The 15,454-nt window shown below is 58.1% G+C and overlaps 1 protein-coding gene across 1 annotated transcript in view; it reads left to right on the top strand.

Moving 5' to 3' along the window:
• The window catches only part of PLEKHB1 (pleckstrin homology domain containing B1), a 35,349-nt gene extending 20,185 nt beyond the window's left edge, over positions 1 to 15,164 (top strand). Inside the window, exons 6-7 of the mRNA XM_067533198.1 lie at positions 8,723 to 8,825; positions 14,086 to 15,164. Of these exons, the coding sequence (XP_067389299.1) occupies positions 8,723 to 8,825; positions 14,086 to 14,222 (240 nt within the window). The 3' untranslated portion in view covers positions 14,223 to 15,164. The remainder of the gene's footprint in view (positions 1 to 8,722; positions 8,826 to 14,085) is intronic.
• Positions 15,165 to 15,454: the final 290 nt, after the last annotated feature.

Below are 15,454 nucleotides of genomic sequence, written 5' to 3' on the forward strand. Positions count from 1 at the left end.
AGTCCTGGCTCTGCCAACAACTTAGCCCATCCATGCCTTGGGTTTCCCCGTTGGTATAATGGAGAATAGTTTTGTCTTTGTAAGGAAATGGAAGGAACAACATAATAATAATAATAACTATTGTCGGGCTGGTGACTCCTTGTTGTGTCTTGCGCCACTGGATCTTGGCGGAGGAGTTGTTTTGAAGGGGAGAGGAGCTATTTCCCCCTATGGCCATGACCTGTGACTCCTCTTCCAGTCCCCTCCATCTGCCTGGTGGAGGCAGGGCTGCAGGTTAGCACCGCAGATCACAGCGAATTTGAGAGCTGTTAGAAGAGGCTAGTCCCGTTGTCTCTGTTCACTCCGGAACAAAATGAGCCAGCACTGAAGAGGAAGGAGCTGTTAGCATCTTTAATGCGGGGAATCCAGCGGCGAGGGAGCGGAAGTCTCCCGATAGCTGGGCCGGGAAGACAGCTGCCTTTGCTGCCGAGCTGGCATATGCTGTGGATCAATGGCTGACCCTACCAGGGCTTTTTTGGAGAGGGGCCTGAAGCTATTTTTGCAGCAGATAATGAGTTTCTCTCTGTGCAGTAACACAGTGGAAGTGAAGGCAAAGGGACCCCGGGAGGAAGCAGCCAGGTGCTGCAGCTAGGAGAAGGCAGAGCTTTGGAAGATAGCTCTAATTTACAAGCCTGCAGCTCCTGCCAGTGGAGGATCTTGCAGCCAGGTGGAGCTAGCCGTACAAAACACGTCGGGATCCCCCCCTTTTTGTAGATGAGGCACAGAGAAGGGCTGAGTGACCCGCTCAAGGCCACATAGCAAGCCAGTGACATTACTGGGGAGAAAACCCAGGCGTCTCAGTCTGCTGCCTGCCCTACCTCCAGACACTCTGAGCTGGTGCTGCAGGCCATATATTCATCCTCGCTACACCCCGGGAGGTGGATCAGTCCTGTCCTGCCCATTGTACAGCTGGGGAATTGAGACCCAGGGAGAAAAATTGCCTTGCCCAGGATCCCCTGTGGCAGATCAGGGAATAGAACGCTGGTCTCCCAGGCGAGTGCACTAGGAAATGATGTAATGCTGCGATGCTGACATTGGCGCCCCAGAGAGCAGGAGAGTCTCAGACCTGGGCTGACAGTGATGAATGGCAGGAGAGCATCAATTGAATTGAAGCTGAACGTGCCTCGCAGCTAATAAAAGCACGAAGCAGATAACCTTTGGTTGCCGTACTCCTCGCCTCCCCCCCTCATTGTGCTCCAAGTTCCCGTCCTGAGCCACACAGAGCGAGCACAGTGGCTCTCATTGTGTATTGAGCGAGAGGAATGGGAGAAGGAGATTAAGACACAGGTGACCGGTGCACAGAAAGCCAGCAGGGGCTGGGAGGCTGCTCAGCATTTTGATTTCTGCTGCGCAAGCGTCTTGGCGCGTGACGGCAGGAGGGCGCTGTCCTACCGCTGATGCACCGGCTCTCAAGGTCAGGCGTGCAGGGGCGGGGTGCAGCCTGGAGAGAGGGAAGCTGGTGGTTTCTTTCGTCTTCCTGGAAAGAGCGTGTGGGTGGGGAGGGGTGATTCTCCTCTGGGTTTGTTCTTGGATTAAATGACCTCTGTCTCCCGGCGAGGTCATCCGCTCCCGCTGGTCTCTGGCCTTGGCTGTGCGTGTCACGGGATGCTTTGCTCCTGACGGGCGATGTCTTTGCTGCCCCTGCTGTCTCCTGGCTTACACAGGAGCAGAGACTAGAAAGCCGAAGGGCTGGGGGGGCGGGGCTCTCTCTTTTGCACTGACCTTGTCAAGATCAAAAGCCTGCGTCCACATCGTTGGCCTTTGCTGCTCCAAGCACACCTGGATCTCTGTCGAAGCCCTGCCTGGTGGCAGCGGGCCTCGGGCTCCGGGCTTCCCAGCTTGTGCAGAGGAAAGGGGCGCAAGAGATTTTAAATGTCTTGCCGTCCTCCGGCCTCACTCCCCGGCCTGCCCTCTTTGCATCAGCACCAAATAAAGGCCCCTCCCCCCCCCATTTAAGTTGCCCCTTCAGCTAATTAGGCCCCGTCCTGCTGGGCTGTGTGAAGTGACGTGTCTGGTTCCAGCCAGGCAGGCTAATAAAGGAGAGCTGCTTTCTCCTCCTGGCTGGCTGTTAGCAGTGAAACCCGTTGGCCTGGCCTGGCCTGTGACCACGAGCCCTGGGGAGAAAGACAGTTCTGCTCCCCTGAGCTGGGCAGAGAGAGGGCGACTCACGGGGGGGAGGGGAGAGCTGTAGGGAAGTGGTTGGGCTTTGATTTCTGTTTGCTGATCAGGGGCCAGCTCCGTTACGGGGCTACAGCTGAGCCCAGAATTGGGGCCCAAGCGTATCGTCCTGTTTACACCCCCAGACTTAGTCGAGGGGCTCAGTGTCCCAGCCCAGGCCCCGGACACCCCAGCTAGCCTATAGGGCCTGTGCATGCGGCTGAAGGCTACAAATCAGCTTAGAAAAGTGCCATCAGTGGAATGAGTTTGGGAGGCCTTAGCCGCACTTGCATGGCTTCCATTCAAAAGCTTGGCGGGCCCCTGCTGATGTGCAGGGACTCGGCCATTGGCTTTGAATGAATCCCCGGGCAGCCAGCGCCAGTCGGTTGCCGTGTAGCTGGACACGCCTCCCTTGACCCTTTGCTTAGGGCAGGAGGATGCTGAATTCACACGGTGCCCTTGCGATGGGACTAAAATCCCTTCTCCGTGGCTCCGCTACGTGCAGGCACACTGCACAGCCCATGGGCCAGCTGCCGCCTTCCTTATCTTTGCATCGATAACATCGATACAGAGCTCAGTGCAGGCTGGCTCAGCGCCCGGCAACCTCTTCCTCTCCAGCGCCAGAGCCTTTGCCTCTCTGAATCCTCCTTGTTCTCAAGGACATGGGCGACCCCCCCCAAGGCATGCTGCAGGATCAGGGGGAAGGAAGATTAACGAGGGGGAGGAGAGGGGTCCACCCATGTGTCTGTGCGACTGAACATCCACCCCTTCCCGCTGCCTTGTGTTTTATTGCTGCAGTCCTCCTCGCCCCAGTTGCACCGGGGAAGACAGAACTATTTATTATAGGTATTACTGTAGTCCTGGAGGCCCCATTGCGCCAGGCACTGTACGGGTTCAGAGTAAGGAGCAGCCTATGCCCTGGAGAGCTTACTGTCTAACAGACTAACCAGGTAAAAGGTGAAGGAAGGGAGGATTATCTTCACTGCTGGGGAATTGAGGCGTCAGGTAGGTTAAGTGACTGCCCCAGGTCGCACAGGGATTCTGTGGCAGAGCAGGGAATTGACCCCAGGGGCTGTTTGTCAGAGTGGCTGAGCACCCCCTCCTCCGAATGCTGCTGCAGGCCTGGGACATCTCCAGCTGGGCACCTAGCATCAGAGGCTACCTTAGGCCTCAATGACTTTCCTGAAGTCACACCGTGGGGCAGAGCTGGGGACAGAATTGCATTCTCCAGCCTTCCAGGCCTGCAAACTGGACAGAGTCGGCCCCTGGGTGACCCTGCGGGATTCGCTCCAGGGATGGAGTGACCCGTTGTCCCCGAGTTTTTCTTTTTGCTTGTATAAAATAAGCCCCTGGAGAAGAGAGGCTGCCCCCGTCTGCCTCCAAGCCTGGCCACTGGGAAGCCCGTCCTAGACACAGCTACCTGCAGCATCGGCCTGGGCAGCCCAAGACAGGCCAGTCCTGGAATGACCCTGGCTCCTGTGTCACGTCTGCTCTCAGGCCCGGCCCATGACTATACAGGAGCAGGCAGGCTGGATAGGAAATGCTGAGCGGAGAGATGTGGAGGATTTAAACTGACACCATGACACCGGGCTGTAGGAAGAGAGAGAAACGTGACGCGCAGGCGGGCGCAGTGGCCTGTGAACAGCGTGGCCCCGTGATAGATCCCTGCCTCTGTGCCAAATCCACCCACCCGGCGGCCTGCCTCTCCCACAGCTCCCCAGCCAGGCCCTGTGATAACTGCCCTGAGAGGGGGAGAAATGGCAGTGCCGTTAGGCGGCCACTCTCCGTCTCCAGCCATTGCCTGGCTGCATCTCCCCAGGCAGCAGGGAGCCCATCAGCCTAGGCCTCAAACGGCTTCGTTTCCCAGTGTGGCCTTTTCACACCACTCTTCCGCATGGACAGTGAGTCCCAGTTGAGGGTCACTGGGGGCCCAGGCCAGGCCGGGGCTCCAGTCTGTGGCCCCCCTGCTGACTCCATCCCGGAGCGTCCCCGCCGCTGACAGATCCTACCCCCATGTGAAGGGAAGGAGTGTCTGTCCCAGGGCTTGTTCTGTGTACCCGGGCAGTGTTTCGTGCCGATCGGGAACTCCAGGCGCTGCTGTGCTCTGATTCTCGGCAGGAGGGACAGCAGGGAGGGCCTCCAACCCCTGGGTCAGGGACCATCCCTGCCCCCTTGCAGGATAATGCGGCAGGACAGGCCGCGGGCGGGAGAAAAGCAGGATCAGTCATTGTACGGCGAATGGAGCGCTGAGGCGTAGAGAGCGGCAGTGACTTGCCCAAGGCCACGCAGGAAGAGGTGGGAATCGAACCCAGATCTCCTGTGTCCTTGTCCAGTGCCACAAGGCCCTCCTTTCCTGTCCACGCTGCTCCGGCAGGCTGCCTGCTGGGAGACGCACTGACTGACTCCATCTCCCCATTGCCCTGCGCTTGCCCCTCCTTGGCATGCTCCCTGCGGCCTCTGCTCCTGCGCCCGTAAGGCAGGGGAGGAGGACCTTTGTTCCTCTCCATGCCCTGCTGCCTGTGGCTCCCGGGCAGTGAGACCAGCCTGTAGTTTGCGGTGAGAGCTCCCCACGTACCACGAGGTTCTTCACTGGCTCCTTCCCCTGCACGTGGGACAGGTCTGTGACCCACTGATCCTAGCCTATGGAGCAGGCTGGGGCAGGACACGTTAAGGGGGTGGGCGAGAGGCACCCGCTAGCAATTAGGGATTCCCTTTGATGCAGCCCAGCCTGGGCGGGGGGAGGCTCTGGCCACGTGTTGCCATGGGGATGGCATTCACCTCCTGTCTCAAACCTCTGCTTTCTAATTGCTTGGTCCCCTGATTGCATTATTCACTGAGTGTTCACCTTCCCCCCTTCTCCTCCTCCCACAGCCGGGTGGGGGAGAGGGGGCCTGGAGGTGGCTGGGTCATCGCCTAGGTTCTCAGCCTCGGCCACTTCTCACTCTGGAGTATTTTTTGCTCCCTGGGACTGCTACAGAAAGTCAGTGTCTGGCAGCAGCTTGTTGAGATGCGGGCATTAGCTCCACCCCCAGGGTGCCCCGTAAAGCACTGGGCTCTGGTGCCGCGGCCACGCGTGGGGTTTTATCGCGGCCCGCATTTCAGAAAGAAAGCTGAATGGAGAGGCAGGGCTGCTCACATCTGGGTAGCCCACCTAACCCAGCAGTGCCGGATGCCAGCTCCTGGTAATGGAAGGGTGGAGGGAACGGGGGGAGTGCAGTCTTGTAGTTAAGGCACAGGACAGGGACTCTGGCCTCCCTGCTCTGCAACAGCCTCCCTGTGTGCCCCTGGGCAAGTCATTTAGTCTCTCCATTGCACAGCCGTGCTGTGGCAGACTCCTCCTCTGTACAATGGGGAGTCACTTGGGCCCTTTGCGGAGCCAAGCTCTCTGTTAGAAACCACCGTGAGAGCTAAGATACATCCCACCCTCGCAGGGCTCTTACACCTTCCGAGACATCTGCTCCAGCCACTGTCACAGGCCGGACTCTGTCCTAGATAACCACTGGGTCTGATCTAGGGTAGCCGTCCCTGCGTCCTCTGTCTTCTCCGGTAGACGGTTTGCCCTGTGGGGCAGGCCTGTCTCTCACTGTGTGTGTGTGTGTGTGTACAGCACCTGGCACACTGGGGCCCCGAGTTCAGCTGGCAGTTGTAGAAGCTACTGCAATGCCACTAGGGAGAGTCGGTCAGGAGGCCTTTCAGCGCCTGGGTGTGCATCCATCCCAGGTGGGAGGCGGCTAAGCATGGCCATGGTGACTGCTCCACAAGCTGTACGTGGAGTGGTTGGGAGGCTCAGCCCAGCACCTGGTGGACAGCCGGCCACCCCCACGACTTCTGGAGAGGCCCAGGACTGAAGGGGCCACGGAGTCCGAACCTTCTCCCAGGCATGGTCCCTGCAGGCCAAGACTGGAGAAGCATCCCCTGCTGCAGTAACGCTCCTGCTTGTTGTGCTGGCTACAGGAGGCGAGCGAGCCGCACTCCACACCCTCGGGCTGTGGCCAAGGGCTCCCTGGGCCATCTGCAGCCGGCGGCTCTCAGCCCCAGCACGTGCACATCCGGATTCGACCCTGGTGTTCGGACAAAGGGCTCAGGGTTTAGTGCTGCCCCCTGCGCTAGCGTGGAGCACTCAGCACATTACCAGGGCTGGCCGGGGGGTGCTCCTGTCTGCGCCACCCTCTGAACAAATCCATCTGCTCTCTGGCCCCATCTGCCAGTGCTGCGTGTGTACGAGCAATCAGCACAAACCGCTGGTGCCGATAGCTAAACCTCAGCCATTACAGGCCTGGCTAAGCCACACGTCCAGCTGGGTCAGGGCACTGATCCAACAGGGACAGCAGAGCAGGGACCATAGCAGCATCCCTGACTTGGGACGGTCCAAGGCCGCAGGCGGGAACTCCCCTGTTGTGCCGTGCTTTAATCATCCCCGTGGAGCGCCAGGGTGTGGCCAGGTGCCCTGGCTGATGGGGATGGAGACCGGTCATTCAAGCTGTGAAGTTACAGCTCTCCTCTAATCCCTCGCTCGCTTCCAGCTTCTCCTTCCTTTAGGCCAAATACGTGCCCTGCTCAAAGCAGCAGGTTTCCTCCCACGCCAGCCCTCTGCAGGCAGCAGCTGGCGCCTGGTGCCACCTGACATGGTTAGCCAGGAATGACACCCAGGGCTCCTGCCTCCCAGGTCCAGTCCGCCGGACTGCACGCACCACTCTGAACACATGCAGCGGTAGCTGGCGCTGTGGGCTCTGCTGTGACTTGTTGCTGGATCCGTGACGTGGGGCACGGCCGTTCCTTGCACGTGTGATTTGCTAGTGGGACAGCGCCCTTCAGACTACAGCATGAGGGGAATTTCCCACGTCAATGGGGAATTTGACCAACGGCTCCAGTGGGAACGGAGGGCTGCTCTGCAGTCCGGATGTGTGACTGCAGCACGTGTAGACGCGCCGGAGCTGGTTCCAATCAGTCTGATCAAAGCTAGCTGGAGTAACAATAGCAGTGAACCCTTGGCAGCACGGGCAGCCGCCCAGGCTAGTCGTGCCTACCCTGGGTACATCACGACTCCCGCCTGCAGCGTAGAGACACCCTCAGATCTCTGGGCCCATCTGAGAGACATCGGCAAATCAGTCAGGAGAGCTGAATCCATTTAAAAACAGTTTAAGATCTCAAATCATTAACAGCCTCCCTGAGCAGACTTACGGCTTTCAAATAAATACATTTTAATAGGAGGCACAGAGCAGAGAGCTGCTAATCTGCATTAATTCCTCTCCAGAGGCTTCCTCTGCAGACACGAGCAATTCAATAAAAGTCAAATCAAATTCGCAGGACGGATTGGGGAAGGTGGGTTCTGTGCACAGAAACACTGGCGGGTGCACTTGCTGGCTCTTGCTGCACGTCTGATTGCTGCGGGACCGGCATTTTGTTAAGGACACACTGCAGATGAGGCTGCTGTGTGCTTTTGAAACACAAGGGTGTGTGTGTGCAAGAGTGAGCAACGCACCCATAGAGCTGGGGTTGGTTGCCACTTGAATTCTTCCTGCCCAGTAATGCAAGCGTGTTCCACCAGAGAGCTGGGTTCTAGTCCCAGCTCTGGCAGTAGCCAGCTCAGTGACCTTAGGCCAGTCACTTGATGTTCCTGTGCTTCTGTTTCCCCTCCTGGCCTTTGTCTAGTTAGACTAAGCTCTTCATGGCAAGGACTGTCTCTTACTACGTGTATGTACAGCGCCTGGTGTCTTGATCTCAGCTGAGGCCTCTAGGCTTTGCCATAAATGGCTAAGTGAAGCGAGGCCTGGATGCGGTCTGTCTGTTTGGATGTAACAATTACTCTAGAAAGCCACATCCACTCAGTTGTAACGTTTCAGGGAATGTGCGAGGGAGGCATCAGTGAGCAGAACCCTACTGAGCTGGGTGAAAAATGGAAAAACCAGATGGTGGAAATGTGGGAGTCGCACAACCCCTGACGTCTTGTTGGCAGCTTCAACCCGGTCTGCCCTTGTCTAGGGATCAATGAACTGGTTGATGGCGCCATTAAAATCTTCTAGCGTCACAAGACCCCAGCCCAGCCCTCATCTCAGCTCTGCCAGTCGTCCCAGTAGGGTTTTTTGTCTGCCAGACAAAGAAATAAGAATGGTGGAGGCAAGGGGGAATCAGGGGCACACGGAGCCCCTGGCACAGGGGGGAGTCTGGAGGACCCTGGTCTGGAGGAGGTGGGAATGGGGGACACAGCCCCTGGCATGGAGGAGCAGAGGGGGATGGGAGGGAGCTTTTGGGGGAATGGGGAGATCAAAGGAGCCCCTGATGCATGCAGTGAGCTTGGTCTACGGAAGCAGCCCGGTGTGCAACCATCCGGGGTAAAGATCGTTCCCAGGAGTCCGGAGACCCTGGCGAGGGGTGTCGCGGGATTACTGGGGACAGCAGCGAGTTTGGAAATATTTCACTGACCTGCGGTGCTGCGAAAGCCGGTGGCCAGGAGAGTGAGGCGGAGTCAGGAGTAGGAAGCATGGCATCAGGTGGTCCTAACGTCTGTATTGCTCTCCCCTCGTAGGTCCATATGTACGACCCGTATGATGACTATTACCAGACAGTGCCGCTGGACTCCCACCAGGCCACGTACCTCAGTTCGGGCTACTACAGCACCCACTATGGAGGTATGTGTCTCCCCATCAGTGCCTCCCCCTTGCCCTACATAGACTGTCGGGGAGCTCCCAGCAAGGGGGGGGGCTCAGCAACTGGCCAGGATCCAGAGGGCTGCACCTAGCATGCGGGAAACGGAGCAGATTGAGAGACTTACGGGTTAGGTGTTCCCATTCTAACCTCTAGAGGGCAGGACCCATTTACACACCAGCCGGCCAAGCCATGATTATTAATTGACTGAGGGTTTTTACTTCATAAAGCAGCAGAGGATGCTGAATTCTTTAATTCATTCGGGCAGTAAGTTGCCTGAGTTTTTGTAACTCGAGGTAAAATTCAATTCTGTGCCTAGTTTAACCAGGAAAAGGATAAAAAGGTCCCGGTTTATCAGTTACTTGGCATCCTCTCTTAGAGCTGAAGTGGGGCAGATCATAAAGAAGCCAAGTTTTTCATTTAAAAACTAAATTCCTACCGTGTTCTAGAGCACAGGTCCAGATTGCATTACACAGCAGCGCTGCGGCAGACGTCCGGCCCGCTCCTGGAGTCGTTTGCATAGCATTACGTTCCCTTCCCGTTTTTAATATAACAAATGCGCTGAATTTACTGCTGGCAAAAGGTGCTGGATCGGCGCTCCCTGCTTTCGAAAGGCGCTCAGATATCATGGTGATGGGCACCAGCATCAGAACCTCGTTACAGTCCCTGCTGGCCTTAAACCCTTTGAACATCCTGCGAGGTACCCGTCTGCAGTTCTAGGCACCGGACTACCGTGGAACTCTGGCCCTGTGACGCTAGACAGAACCTGATGCTCTCTCTGCATCCCCTAATGGGTAACAGGGGTGCTGGCTTCTGCATAGTCCGTTCAGTCCTTGGCCTCTCTGCCCTGACTGCCTGTTCGTGCCAGCTGTGCTGCTGGTTTCTGTGACGGCTAGGGCCTGGACTGAGACCCATCAAACTCAGTGCACAGAGGCCGCTGAATGGGCAAGGCTGTTCTTCAAGAGATGGGTGGCAGCCAGGCTGGGGAGCAGGATGTGGGGCTGGTGAGAGTGGGTGGTACGGCCTGGGGACCCATGCTGAGGCAGGGGCTGGGTTGGGAACTAAGGCTTATTCGTCCTGGGAGGGGGGCTGGCTGGGGTGTGCTGGCCTTGGGGGGGGGGGTGCTCTGGGGTGGGGGGGCTGATGCTGGGGTTTTACTGGCCCTAGAAGTGGAGGTTGCCTGAGACTTACTGGTGCTGGATGGGAGGGTCTGTGTTGGGAGTCTGGGCTGGGGGGCTGGTACTGGGAGAGGGAGCTGGCTGGGGAGTTACTGGTGCTGGATTGGGAGCTGCACTGGGGGGTGTCGCCGGGGACAGGATCAGGCTGGGGGGGCGTCGCTGGGGACAGGACAGGCGATCGGGCTGTGGCCGGGCTGGGCGATTGGGCCGGGGGGGAGCATGTCGCTTGGGACGGGACGGGCAGGGGGGGGGGCGTCCCCGAGTCGCGAGCAGAGGGCAGCTGGGGTCAGGGCAGGCGGCCCGTTGTGTGTGGGGGCGGAGGAGGCTCCCCGTGGGAACCTGAGCTTGTCAGACGAATCCCTGGGTGGCCGGCTGCTCCCGCCCCATCCAGTCCCATCCCCGGTGATAGGCTGACACCTGGTGGCGCCACCGTGGAACTGCGCTGCCGAGCTGTCCCAGCTGGATGCTGCCCTGCCATGGAAGGAGCTGCCCCAGCCCCCCGCCAGGGGTGAATCGGGGAGGGGGTACAGGCAGCCGCCCCTCTCCCTGTGGGAGGGAAGGACGCAGGCTCTGCAACGGGACCGTACAGCGCGATCCCCGTGAGCACCCCTTCACGGTAACCCTGCCGCCCTCTCCTGCAGCGCCTTTCATCCCGCGCTCTCCCGGCGCGTTACAAAGGAGGTCAGCCTCCTCTGATGGGGAAACTGAGTCACAGAGCCGGAGAGTGACTTGCCCAGGCTCACCCCCCAGGCCGGGGCAGAGCCAGGAGTAGCGCCCACCTCTCCCGCGTCCCAGTGCTCAGGCTGGTAGGCCACAGCGGCCGCCGCGCTGCGGGGAGGGCCAGGGGACAAAGGTGGGGGCTTGGCTGAAGAAGAGCTTCCCTCCCCCCCTTGTTTGGGAGGCTGGCTCACAAGACCCAGTTGCCTGCGAAAGGCCTCGGCAGAAGCCAGGGGCGGCCTTCAGGGCAGAGGCTGTGATGAACAGGGACAGGTCGACATGGAGGTTTGCTCTTGGGCTGCTAGAGGACAGTGGGGCCCGGAGGGTGCAGGTTGGGGGGAGAAAGGGGGCAGTGGGGGGGGGGAGGGAGGGAGGGATGCACAGAGGCTTCCGCACACAAGAGAGCCCAGCAGAAAGCAAAGCGGTTTCCTCACCTCCGGCAGGACCCTCGAGGGAAGCCGGGGGCGGAACGGCTGCATGCTGCAGGTCCGCGGCACCGCCGTGGGTTGGAAGGGTGCTGAGCCCTGCCTGGGCCTACCCTGGGCACATTAGCCCGGCCGGCCCCAGGGAACGTGGCCCCTGGCTTGTCCAGCGGGGAGATTCCAGACCCACCCCCGGAGGGCGCGTCACACCAGGCAATACGTGAGCAGCGGACCCGGCCCGGGGGAGGCGTACAAGCCCAGTACGGCTCAGGGAGCTGCAAGTCGAGAGCTGCCCGCTCACGTCTCCGGGGCCGCTGCTTCCTATAGCAGGTGTGATTTCACAGACAGGCAGGGTGTGTCTGCACTGCAATTGTGCTGAGCCCGGGCCCGGCCCCAGGGCCCTGCAGGGTCCAAGGTCAAGTTAAGCCGGGACCCAGGCTCTGAGCCCTGTTGCTTTTGCAGTGTAGACGCAGCCCCGCTTGATTCGGGTCCCGGGAGTCGGTTGAAAGTATCCCACAATTCCATGGGGCGACTTCCTCAGTCCTCTCTATCCCAGCAATCTGCAATCCGCTCTATTGAGTACGGACGGACGCTCCCCCCCTTGCGAAGAGCAGCAGCTCGGGACAGCATTAACCCAGGCTGCTGTGATCGCCCGGCTGCGAGCGCGCCGGCAGAGGGCCTCCAGGGTTGGCAATGGAGAGCCAACCCATCAAACCTGTTGCAAGGCAAGCTGCTGCCGGGGGCGGGGTGCGTAGTAACATTTTCTCACAGTGCACCCACCACGGGCCTAGGGCATTCGGGGGTGAGGTTGCCAGCCCTCCAGGATTGCCCCAGAGTCTCCACTTAAGAAATGATGAAGGAATACAGCCAACTAAAATTGGCAGCCCTGTGTGGGGGGCGCAGGCGCTACGCCCGCGGGGATACGCTCACTTGGACTCGGACGCCCCAGCCCTAGGTGCGAGCACAGATTAGAAAAGTCTTAGCGAGTTCACACACAATGTCGACGATCGAGCCCAGGGTTCCCTACCACAGGTCAGCAGACTGGAGTCCCGCTAACCCTGGGCTTACGTTGCAGTGTAGACAGGGCCTGGCTCCACAGCTGGGTTCTTCGCGAACGGGCGTGACGGAGCCGCTTTTGAAGAAGGGCCCAGCCTTTCCATTACTATCCTGCACCTGCGCCAAGGCACGGCTGCATGAGACGTCGCCTCTGATTGTGACTCTCTCCCCTCTGGTCAGCGTCCTTCTGAATGAGCCCGCTGCAGCTGTAGCACCTTGGCTTGTGCTCACCTAACACGGCTCCTCCACCCCTTCCCCACCATGCCAGCCTGGGAGAAGCCAGGCATTCTGGCATGGGAGGTAGCATGGCCTAGTGGACAGAGCACTGGCCTAGAACTCAAGAGTCTTGGGTTCTAATGCTGGCTCTACCACCAACCAGTTGTGGGACTCTGGGCAGATCACTCAACTGCTCTGTGCCGCCATTTCTCCTCCTACTCTTTATTTAGACTGTAGGTTCTTTAGGGCAGGGATCGTTTCCCATTTTGTGGTGTCTGTACAGCACCGAGCACAGCAAAGTTCCTGTTGCAGCTGGGGCCTTTAGGGGTTGCCATATTTCCTCTGCCCCATTCCCAGTTAACACAAGTCCTGATTTTCAGAGGGCTTGGGGTTTTCCCTTCCAGGCTTTTGGCTAAGCAGCGTTCTGTTGTGTAGAGTTTGTGAAGCTTGTGGAGGTCCATGGGGATGAAAAAGGCAATACCATTGTAAGATATTGTAATAAACTGGCTTGTATGAGCATCGTTGCCCCCTGCTAGGTGGAATCAACTGCTGCACCATGTGTCATGAGCCCTGTATAGCTGACCACTGCTGGAGATTCTCCTTCAGCTCAAGCAGTAAAGGCATTTGCTTTTAGAGGATCTAAAACTTGAACTTCTTGATCACCTAATACATCATCCAGTGTCTGGAAGCTGAACTCAGCAAAGTTCAAATTGGAAATTAAGTGACAACAAATCTAACCACACCCTTGAGAAGCCGGTTTAACGGTTAATTACCCTCACTATTAAAGACTTGCACTTCATCTTTATAAGGGTGTCTTTCTATGACACATTCTCTAATTCCACCACAAGTTGCTGGGCTCCAGGATTCACCGGGTGAGGTTCCCTGGCCTGGGCTACGCAGTTATCACAGACGGTGTCACCCATAGAACAGGGGCCTGCTAACCCCATGCTGGGGAAGTGGTTCTCTGCCAGCTAAGGCCTGGTAAACATCACCCATGTAGCCATGCCTGCAAAAGCCCCAGTGGAGATGTAGTTATACCAGTAGGAAAAAATGATTATGCCAGGATAGCTGATTTCACTCGCAGAGCCGGCATCAGCTACAGTGTTAACGGCCCTTTTTTGACCGGTGTAACTGCACCTACGCTGGGCGGGTTTTGCCCCGAGAGCTGCACCAGTAAAGCTACATTAGCAAAGCTCTGAAGTGCAGACACGGCTTGTGTGTGCGCCCCTGCCCCCTGCTGGCTGGAAACAAATGCTGCGCTGTGTGTCATAAGCCCCATATTGTTGACTGCTGCAGGAGAGTCTCCTTCAGCTCAAGCAGCAAGGGCACCCACCCACAGCTTAACTAGCCAAGCAAGCAATGCACCACAAACCCTGCCCAGGCTCTCATCAAATGCTCCAAAGCAGAACCAAGCCCTCCTGATGCCCCTCAGCAGCTTAGATCGCACCGTGGCCTGGTGGTAAAGGGGAGTCTGAATAGCATTTATCTCCCAGGAACAGCAAGGGGCAGAGCTCCCCAGGTCCAGTTGGAGTCACTGTGTAGGCTCTGCCCCGCTGTACATTCACTCCTCTCTCCAAAGGCTGGGGGAAGCGATGGTGTCCCAGGGTGCCCTCCTCCATGTTCACGGACCATCTCCTTTTGTCTTTGCCCCTCAGCGCCCGGAGTGACTCACGTGATTGTCCGCGAGGACCCCTACCGCGTGTCAGGAGACCAGATGGCTTTGGGCCTGCTGGCCGGCGCCGCCACCGGGGCCGCCCTGGGATCCTTCATGTGGATGCCATGCTGGTTCTAGGAACTCACTCGCCCACGTGACGCCCCTGGACCAAGCGCATGACCGAGAAGTTTGGATTCTCTCCAGGCAGCCTGTGGGGCGCTGCCCACGAATGTAGATCGTTGTGAGGTTCCCCTCCTGTCCCCCATGATTCTGCACTTTGCTTGGCGTTCCTGACGAGGCGCTTGGGCGGCATAAATTTTCCTTTGCCTCCTAACCCAGCAGTCATTTAATTTTCTCATTACTCAGCACAATCCAAATGCCACTGACCTAGGCTGCGCCTTCCCACCCAGACCTCTCCCAGGGCCAAGCTGAGAGTGCTACTGCCTGGAGGATGAATAGAGACCACCAGGACCTCTGTCTGCTCCGAAACAACAGCCTTTGCTCCTTGCCCTCCTTCGCCGAAGAGATGGGGAGTGCAGAGGATCCTTAGCTAGTGCACGCTGATTTAGCACCGTTGATCTCAGTGGGGTGACGCCCGCTTACTCCAACCGAGAAGCTTGTCTTGACCCACACGTTTCAGATCTCTGCGGCTTACAGGCCAGTGCAGTGAAAGTAGCAGGTGTTTTATACGTTGCATTTCAATGAAATCCTACTTGGACTTAAATAGGAAGTCATAGGACGCAGCCCCTTTCATATATCACACCCACACAGGCGTATAACATCTACAGAACATGTGACTTGCTAGCAGTGTAAATGAAACACACGTGTCATCCCACTGTGGGGGACGAGCGGGAGAAATGTCGGGCTCTTTTATTTTAGACGTGATCCTATATGGGCCAGTCCACAGTGAAGTGTGACGGTCAAAGGCTACGGAGCATTTCACGGCGGATGTAAAACCTACTTGGACGTGAGACGCACGCAAATCCTTCCGTGTGCCGTATTTACACCAACGCACGTTGGCACTTGCCCGACGTCTGTTCCACTCCACTCACAGGCAACGTATTAAAAAGCTACAACTCGCTACGTCTATGAAGCCCTCTGTCCTTCCCCCGCAGTGCTTCGCTGTGGGGCTGGCCCATCGATAAGTGCCCAGCCCGTGCTGTCCCCCACGGGCTCTCTCTCAGCCCCACTTCTTGTTCCCTGAGCCGCCGGGGCTGAGGTTGCCAGCCCCAGGAGGCAGGACAAGGGAGGTCTTTGTGGCAACCCTGTGGTGGTCTCCCGAAGCGCTAGGCCGAACAGGGGACAGGTCACTGCCCGGAGGGAGATTCGGGAGGAGTGGGAGTAGGCCGTGCCAGGGCCCCGTGCTGCTC

The sequence above is a fragment of the Emydura macquarii genome, unplaced genomic scaffold (assembly GCF_026122565.2).
Source record: "Emydura macquarii macquarii isolate MOO-44397 ecotype Brisbane River unplaced genomic scaffold, CSIRO-AGI_Emac_v2 contig_3328, whole genome shotgun sequence".
Classification (NCBI taxonomy): domain Eukaryota; kingdom Metazoa; phylum Chordata; order Testudines; family Chelidae; genus Emydura; species Emydura macquarii.